The sequence below is a fragment of the Neolamprologus brichardi genome, chromosome 12 (assembly GCF_056152115.1).
Source record: "Neolamprologus brichardi isolate AB-2024 chromosome 12, ASM5615211v1, whole genome shotgun sequence".
Taxonomy (NCBI): Eukaryota; Metazoa; Chordata; class Actinopteri; order Cichliformes; family Cichlidae; genus Neolamprologus; species Neolamprologus brichardi.
Genome location: NC_142115.1, coordinates 35,875,066 through 35,883,988, shown reverse-complemented (window position 1 = coordinate 35,883,988; position 8,923 = coordinate 35,875,066). Strand labels below are relative to the sequence as shown.

Genomic DNA, 8,923 nt, shown 5'->3' with positions numbered 1-8,923 from the left:
AATTTTCCCCCAAACGGGCAGGTTTTTACAGCAGAATCTACAGCAGTGGATACACTGTAGAGGTTTTACTTTTGGTCTTTAATGCTTTTGACTGCAAGTGAGTCAAATTTATAACTACAAGATGTTTCAGAGCCACATTTTTCTTGCATGTTGCTTCACTGGTTCTACCACAGCTGCTTGCTTGACTGCAAGCTAATGTTAAAGATCAAAGTAAATAAAATAGTGATGTTATTCAGTTGTCTCTTCCCCATATTTAACACCAAATTAGCTGCATTTAGGATTATATTTAATTATATGCTCCACTTCATGTCTTGCTTTTATTTCTTCTCTTGGCCTTGAAATTGGGTTTGCTTGAACAAAATCATAAATACTGCTTACAAGGAGGGAGGTGGACTCCACTTAGAGAGGTCAGGTCTCTACTATGGTACTCTTGTGGTTAGTCTTCAGGGGCCACCCACTGACATTGGGGCTCAAACAGTTGTCCGTTGACTGGCGACTAGACTGTCACCATTGAACTAGTTGAAAATTGAACCCAAGCAGAGTTTCACTCGTAATCGTCTGTGAGAACTCGAGTTTCTCCATTCATGTATTTTCTGTGTTCTACCCTCTCTCGTAGTTTAGCTTGTTTCAAGAAGAGGATAAGCTAAAGAGCCCCACCAGTCCAAAACAATTTAGAGTTGGGAAGAATAACAGGTCTCCTTTAAATACCCAAAATCTGAGAAACAACAACAAAACAAACACCTTTTTAAAACCTTGCAGGACAGTTGCAGGGCAGACTTTTCCATTTTGTCAAGTGGCAGGGGAAAGCCACAATACCCAAACGTTGTGTTAAATGCATCACAAGGAATGCATCAACTTAAATTTCATTGATTCATGAAAGGCAGATATTTCAATATTTCAGGTGGTAAATGGTTTGTTAAGAGAAACTTTAAAACTCTGCAGAAAAATATCACTAAACTGATTTTTGTTCCACTCTTGATTTTAATTAGAAGTCAGGGAAGCACAAAGGTTAGACTATTCATGATCAAACCCAAGCACCATCGTAGGTTTGCTTGCTTTGTTGCAAAACTCTAAATACTTCTAGGAATCGACATGTGGGTGACGAAAAAGCCAACCTTTTAGGTTGTTGGCCAACATGTGAGAACAAAACAGCTTCAGGGGCCTTTGGAAGAGACTCGTTTACTCTTTTTGGTGGTGGGTCACCCTTTAAACCAGCCAAACCCAACAGTTTTACTTTGTTACAAAGACCCTCATCTAAAAAAGGGGGAAATTAACCTAAAATATGCTAGGCAGTGCTCCGTCCCAACCCCACCCAATACCACACTCTCCATCTTCCTTCACTGTATGGAGTCAAGACAGTCATCCTATTTGAGCAGATACACGTGTCTGTAGTAGGTGCAAGCTTGTAAAGTACATCAGCAGTTTGGCCTCTGAGACAAGACTTCAGTACAGTATGTACATAAGTTCTCAATTCCAGGACTGAACTATAGAGATTTGCTTCACAGCAAGAAACAAATAGAAGTTTATTACTATTTTTACAAAGATCATTTTAATTGGGTCCAAGTAGTTAAAGATGCATTTTCTGACATATCTGAAATGAGAAAGATAATTTAGGGTGTCGATCTTATGTTAAAAGCACAACAGTAGATTAGAAAGTAAATGCCATTCTTACCTTGAGCATCCTCATGTGTTCTAATTAAGCCTATTTCCAAGCTTGATGGTTGTCTATGGGAAAAGCCCTGCCCCTAGGATAAGGCCATGTTCTGCTTTGAGGCTGAGTCTGAAGGATATCCTGGGAGCCCTGATTGTGGGTTTCAATCTGAAGCCTGCGCTGAGAGCCCTGCCTCTGGGTACGTGTCGGAAACTTGTGCTGGGAATTCTGTACTTGCCTCCAAGTCTGAGGCTTTCTCTGTGTGCCCTGACTTTGAGGCAGGGTACTGCTTTGGAAGGCCTGATCCTGGGCAGGAACCAGGGACCGAGGCCAAACCTGATACCTGGAAACCTGGGACGGCAACGGAGCCTGGTAGTTGGGAACCCGGTGTTGTGACCTAGGCTTGCAGTTGGGAATCTGGTAATGTGACCAAGGCTTATAGTTGGGAATCTGGTAATGGGACCAAGGTTTATAGCTGGGCATCTGATAATTTGACCAAGGCTTATAGGTGGGAACCTCAGAACGCAACCAGGACTGGTAATTAGGAATCTGGAAATGCGACCAGGGCCGGTAGTTGGGAAGCTGGAGCTGAAGGTTGGACTGGTAACCTGAGGCCTGCTGAGGTTTTACCACATGCGCAGTTACAGAGTCAGGATACAAAGCTGAAAACAGAAAATTTCAGATCAATGCCACAAGTGAAATAGTTCTTTGGTCATTTTCTACTTAAGCTGTAGTTTGAGTCAACATGCTGTAGTCTTACATTTTACATTTGCTTGAAGCTCCCCCACACAGAGTAGCCACGGCAGCACCGCACTAGAAAAGAATACAGGTTTAAGTAACCTTGTGTCCCTTCAAATGGACATAGCCATTATATGGGGGCACAAAAATAGTACCATAATAGTTTCATAGCTTCAATCAGTGACGTGACCTAAATGCATGCAGAAAGGCAGCTGGACCCAAAAAACAAAAAATCTGCTTTCCTCCTTCGGTGGTGCAGTGGTGGGAGCGGTCCAGTGCACATAATTTATCTTCTTTTGACAGCCAGTCAAAGTTCTTGCCCTCCATCTGATTGACTGGAAACAGGTGGATTGATTGCACCTGGACCAGATTCATCATGATTCACAGGTGTTGTGGGACTTTGTTGTGTAAAAACTTTGAACAATATCAAAGCCACAATCTTATTTCAAAATTGCCATAAAGGACACGACACATTCTGGTAGCTTTGCATTTATTGTTTGAGTTATTTTATAATTAAATACTTAGTGGTCACTATGCCAACCAGTTTGATTCACAGAATGGTTGTCTAAAGATCTGTGTTTGAAATTAATGGAGAGTTTTATTATTGTTAGTTAACAATAACACATCACTACTGGCAATGAAATTACTAGACTCAGAGTCAATGCAATATTGCATGTAAAGAAGCTAATTAAAAAAACAAATATACAAAAATTAAACAAAAAAAAATTAATAAGAAATCAACTAAAGAAGATTGGCTTACTAAATATATTATGCTGTTAAATGATAGGATCTGGTGACAAATGGCCTAAACTAGACCAAATACAATTAACTGCGCAGATGTTCGGGGAGTTCTTTGGACACTGGACTTCATAGTGTAGCATGCAAATTGCATGATTTAACACCAGTGTTGGGGAGTAACGGAATACATGTACCGCCGTTACGTATTTAAAATACAAAATATGAGGAACTGTATTCCGTTACAGTTACCGTTTAAAAAGGTGGTATTTAGAATACAGTTACTTTGTTGAAATAAATGGATTACACGGCGGTACTTCCCTGTTTCATATTGTGGCGGGTCAGGACTGTTTGGGTTTTGTTTGACAGCTACGTTCTGTTGTTCCAGGCGGCAGCGTTACGGTTGTCATGGTTACAGGGTGACGGTCTCTCTCTCTGCGTGTTTCCTGGGTGAGAGAGGCCTTTTTGTTGTTGTTGTGATAAGCTAATAGGCAGAATGCTACAGGTATAGCTCTAAAGAATGTAGCATCATGGACAGTGTAGTCCGTGCTGCAGGGAGAATGGACTGCCATACACGTTATGTGTCTGTGAGCGAGGGAGGGAGAAAAAGGAAAAGTAGGAGCTGTCATCCAGCAAAAACGGGAGCTGGAAGCATGTAAATATAATAATAACCACTGCAGCTAAAAAGAGTGCCTGACGATCCCAGTTGTAAGTAAGCTATTAAGACTCGACTGTACACTGTGTTCGCGTTTTCCTCCAAAAACAATAAGTTCAGTTGCAGCAGCCTTTCAACGCCTCTCTCTGTCTCTGCTAGCAAAGTTGACCCAGACAACAAAGTAAAGCTAGTTTTCGGCCACGAGCCCGACACAGAACCCACCATATTAACCAGAGGTCCCTTTACTACGGTTCGGAGCCGCGGACCTTCAGTAACAGTAATAAATCACAGCAATAGTACATTCATGTAGTTGTAAACAGCATGATAATATATTAAGTAATCCAAAGTATTCAGAATACGTTACTCTCATTGAGTAACGTAACGGAATACGTTACAGAATACATTTTGGAACATGTATTCTGTAATCTGTAGTGGAATACATTTTAAAAGTAACCTTCCCAACACTGTTTAACACTAACATAACCAGTTGTGCTTGTAGTGACTATTGAAACAGAAACCCTTCTGGAGACTGGCAGTCTTTATTCAATGCAGTTAAGTTTTATTTATATAGCACCAAATCCCAGCAACGGGCACCTCAAGATTAAAAATACTACAGAGGAATAACACCAATGTTCAGACAACCCCCTATGAGCAAGCACTTGGTGACAGTGGGAAGGAAAAACTCCCTTTTAACAGGAAGAAACCTTCAGCAGAACCAGGCTCAGGGAGGGGCGGGGCCATCTGCCACAGCTGGAGTGAGGCAGGACAAAACAATCACTAGGCTCGCCTCTTCAGCCCTCTGGCCTTTCTTGCAGGATCAACCTTTTGCTGCAGTGACTCAAGCTGCATTCACAGCTGCCTTTTTGGTGGCTTAATGTCAGTTTTCAACTGTATTTTTTAACCTTTTAATTTACTCATATATTATATATATATATATATATATACACACACACACACACATCTGAGCATTAGTGTGACCGGAAATTATATAACTTTTAAGCTGCAGCTGTCATTACTTGTTACTTTGTTGTTACTTTAAAACCTTAAAATGTGGCTGTCATTTTAAACAGGAGATATTGAAGAATTTTAACTCATTCTAATATACCATTATAGCACAAGTTATACTTCTGAGACAGCGTAAAGTCATTTCAGTTAAAAGCAACTTTCTAGAAAGCAGTTCCTTTTTCCACTTTTGCCATTTAAAGGAAACTGGTTTTGTAGTTTAAAAAAAAACTATTAAAATGTTCTAGTCCCAACATGTCCATGACAGTCTCAGGTTTCATGTCAGATGGTGCCACCTAATGGCAGAACATAAGCATGGACGTGTAGGAACAATGTATGCTGGATAGGAAACAGTTGATAGATTAAATGTGCTGTGAAGTTCAAAAACATGGAATGTCTCTGCTAAGGACTTGGAGGGATTGCCAAACAAAATTGAATTAGTCACAGGCCTGCAGTCTCCACATCGCAAACCAATTTAACAAGATCCACCGAAACCACAATTTGGACAAACAGCATTTCATCAGTCAAGGGAATTATCAGAGACATGCACATTTTCATACCTTATAATGAACAGTCTTTTTTCTACCACCTATGTTATAGCCATACCTCCTGGAGGATACTTAACTGATAAAGAGATGAATTTGGTCGCTTTGCTGGTTGTTGAAAAGGAACATGGGAGTTAAGCATTGCGAGACTGCATGCAGCAGTTTTCCATGAAGGCCTGTTTTTTTCCTTGCAGTTGCCCAGTGAATTTAGAGGTGCACCTGAGACTCGTTTGTCTCTGGTGCACATCAAAAATCTGACTTGGTCTAGTAACCAGACTGAATACTGCTCTGAATCAGTTGGATTTTCTCTTTTCAGTTAACAGCAGTCTGGAAATAAAAAGGTGTGCAAAAAAGTATTCAAGATTTCATACATTTTCAGTTAGATACTGAAGAAAAAAAAAAAAAAAAAAAATTCCAGTTGAACTGGGTCACCAGCAAAATGAAGAGCAGGTCATTACGCATCACTTGTGCTTTCAGAGCAGGTCTTTGCCTGCCGTAGATGCTGCACATGAATGGCTTCAGTTTGAGCTAAATATTTGAAACATGCACCACCTGCTCTCACAACTGTGAGATATTACTATAAAGTACAAATAAGCTAGCCCACACACAGACTCATCTAGAAAGATTTATTTACATTTCCCCTAAAGATCAGTTTAATTGTATCCATGCAGTTAATGAGCCATCTTCTGATGTTGGACCTAGAATGAGAAAGATGATTAGTGGTGTTGAGCTTATGCAGGTTCTAAAGGGAAAGAGAAAAAAAAAAAAAAAAAAAAAAGGACAAAGTAAACACCAACTAGTTTTATGGAGTTTACCTCTTCGGTTAAGCCCCTTGCAGAATCTGGTTTGTGCCAGTTGCCCTGACCCAAGGCAGAAGATGAGGTCTGTGCTGGTAACGCATCATCCAAGGATGCATTTGATAGCTGCGTGCCTGTATTGGGATTTGAGTCTGATAGTCAGAATGGGCATGTGGATATGCTGGATAACTATGAGGCTTTGTCTTGGCCTGAGCATGATGACTGCGAGGCTCTAGATGGCCCCGCGACTGAGAACTGCTAGCATGCAGCTGGTCTTGGGGCTGAGCCGGAGAACTACGAGGTTGTGGCAGTGAGTCAGCCTGATAGCGTTCAGGCTGAGAGCTGAGAGACTGCAGCTGGGTCTGGATTTGGGCCCGAGGATGGGCATGGCCCTGAAAGCTGCTGGGCTGCATTTGGGACTTCAGCTGGGCATGGGAATGGCCCTGATTGCTGCGAGGCTGTGGCTGGGTCGGCAGCTGGGTCTCAGGATGGACTTTATGGCTACGAGGCTGGGTCTGGGGACGGACCTGGGGATGGCCGTGAAAGGTACGAACCTGAGGCTGGGTCTGGGCATGACCCTGAAAGCTGCGAGGCTTTGGCTGGGTCTGTACCTGGAGATGGCCTTGATGGCTACGAGGCTGTGGCTGGGTCTGGGGATGAGCCTGGCCTTGAAAGCTGCGGGGTTGTAGCTGGCTCTGGGCCTGGGCATGGCCCAGATTGCTGCGAGGTTGTGGCTGGGTCTGGCTCTGTAGCTGGGTCTTGGGATGGCCTTGATGGCTACGAGGCTGGATCTGGACCTGGGAACTACCCTGAAAGCTGCGAGGCTGTGGCTGGGTCTGTATGTGGGGATGGCCCTGAAAGCTACGAGGCTGAAGCTGTGACGTCAGCTGAGCCTGGGGATAGCCACGATAGATGCGAGGCTGCGGCTGGTAGGAATAGCCATGAAAGCTGTGAGGCTGCAACTGGTTCTGAGGATGACCCTCAAGCTGGAATTGGGGACGGCCCTGAAAGCTCCTGGGCTGTGGCTGGGTCTGCAGCTGGGTCTTAGTATGGCCTTGATGGCTACGAGGCTGGGTCTCGGGACGGACCTGAGGATGACCCTGAAAGTTGCGAGGCTGCAGCTGAGTCTGGGGTTGGCCCTGAAAGGTACGAGGCTGAGGCTGCATCTGGGTCTTGGGGTGGCCCTCAATCCTGCGAGGCTGTGGTTGGATTTGGGGACGATTCTGAAAGCTCCGAGGCTGGGTGTGGGGACGGACCTGGGGGTGGGCCTGGCGGGGACCCTGGGTCTCAGGATGGCCATGACTGCGAATCTGCAGCTGGGGATAGGCCTCAGCCCAGTAACTATTAACCTGTGGCTGAGATTGATAGCTGCGAGCCTGCACCAGGGGCTGTGACAGGGGCTGGACTTGTGGTTGAGAACCATGACCTTGCAGCAATGGCTGGGGGAGGTAGCTGCGAGACTGGGGTTGGCCCTTGGGCTGAGAGCTAGGAGCCAGAGAGCTCCGAGGCTGAGGCTGGGCCTGGTCCAGGCGCAGAGGGTGGAACCAGTGTGGCAATTGATGAAGCTGGTCACCCGAGACCTGCTTACTGGCATCAAGATTTCCAAAGCCAAGATAGGAAGCTGAAAAGAGAAAAAATTTAACAGCGAATAACCATGTTTGTCATACTTAACTCAAATTCTAGCTTCACATGAGACTTACGTTTCATACTTGCTTGGAGCTCCCCAACAAGAAGTACCCATGGCAGCAACACACTAAAACACAAAAACATATTTGAATAAACTATTGTGATCACATCAAATAAAATCATAAATCTCAAGAAAAGAATTATTTGAAATTACCAAAATATAAAGCTCATTGCTTTAAGCAGAAATAATATCAGGTATAAACTTGAGAAGCCCCAATCTAGCGTCTGTTAGCCCAAAACAACTACAACTCTGCTTCCCTCCTTCTGCAGCACAGTATCAGGTAGAATCAAGGCACCCAATTTATCTTCACTTGACAGCCAATCAAAGTTCTCGGTTCCAAAGCAACTGACAGGAAACAGACAGATTGCTTGCACCTGATGCAGATTCATTATGATACACAGGTGTTCAGAAGAGAAGAGACTTCTTTCTGAACCAGTCAATTACTTAGTGATGCCAATGTGTGGTAGGGGTGGGGGAAAAAATCGATACTGTGTAGTATCGTGATATTTTGTTTGCTAATAATGTATCGATACAGGGACAGCAGAAATTGATATTTTGTTACAAAAAAAGTTTTCGTGGACTGGAACATGCTCTGACTTCAGAGCATGTTGATCCTTTTTCTGAGCAAGAATCCTGACATTCCTTCACTGTCCAAATGTGTTTAACGTTTTTTTGGCAGCAATAAAAATGACAGTTTACTTATTTTAATTTAAGACATGTTTTATTTTAATTAAGTTTAAAACTTTTTTATTTAATGTAAAATTATATTTTGTTTTAATTTACTTTCAAATTCTTCAGTTGCTGAAGGGGCTGCATAGTTTTCATAAACTGCATAGTTCAGAATAGCTATAATTGTTCCAGATGGTTGATTCAGTTAAGTTGGACTAGACTGTAATACAAACCGTTCAGTTTGTCAACAATCAAACTGAAATGAGAGAAAGACTGAGTGTGAGGCTTTGTTATTAGATAAAATGAATATTGATAAAGTTTACCTTTATGTACAGAATCTGAATATCGCAAAATATTTTAAAAAATTGCAATAATATCGTATCGTGCGTTAAGTATTGTGATAATATCGTATCGTGGGATGTATGGTGATTCCCACCTCTAATG

The 8,923-nt window shown here is 42.8% G+C and overlaps 2 protein-coding genes across 2 annotated transcripts; both read right to left on the bottom strand.

Annotated features, from left to right (window-relative positions):
- Positions 1-1,566: 1,566 nt before the first annotated feature.
- LOC102796671 (uncharacterized) lies at positions 1,567-2,776 on the bottom strand. The gene is made up of 3 exons (XM_006797764.2): positions 2,545-2,776; positions 2,412-2,464; positions 1,567-2,313 (listed from the first exon to the last, which is right to left on the bottom strand). The coding sequence occupies exons 1-3, from the start codon at positions 2,556-2,558 to the stop codon at positions 1,703-1,705; spliced, it is 678 nt and encodes a 225-aa protein (XP_006797827.2). The 5' UTR covers positions 2,559-2,776; the 3' UTR covers positions 1,567-1,702.
- Positions 2,777-6,149: 3,373 nt separating this feature from the next.
- LOC148100343 (uncharacterized) lies at positions 6,150-7,980 on the bottom strand. The gene is made up of 3 exons (XM_087848798.1): positions 7,964-7,980; positions 7,824-7,876; positions 6,150-7,744 (listed from the first exon to the last, which is right to left on the bottom strand). Exons 1-3 carry the CDS (start codon positions 7,978-7,980, stop codon positions 6,150-6,152), a joined length of 1,665 nt encoding a protein of 554 aa, XP_087704924.1.
- Positions 7,981-8,923: the final 943 nt, after the last annotated feature.

What these genes read in the sequence shown, in the direction of transcription:
- LOC102796671 (XM_006797764.2), bottom strand. An exon ending in GCTTCAAGCAAATGTAAAAT is followed by an intron (nt 2,314 to 2,411) that starts GTAAGACTACAG and finishes TTCTGTTTTCAG; the next exon opens with CTTTGTATCCTGACTCTGTA.
- LOC148100343 (XM_087848798.1), bottom strand. An exon ending in GCTCCAAGCAAGTATGAAAC is followed by an intron (nt 7,745 to 7,823) that starts GTAAGTCTCATG and finishes TTCTCTTTTCAG; the next exon opens with CTTCCTATCTTGGCTTTGGA.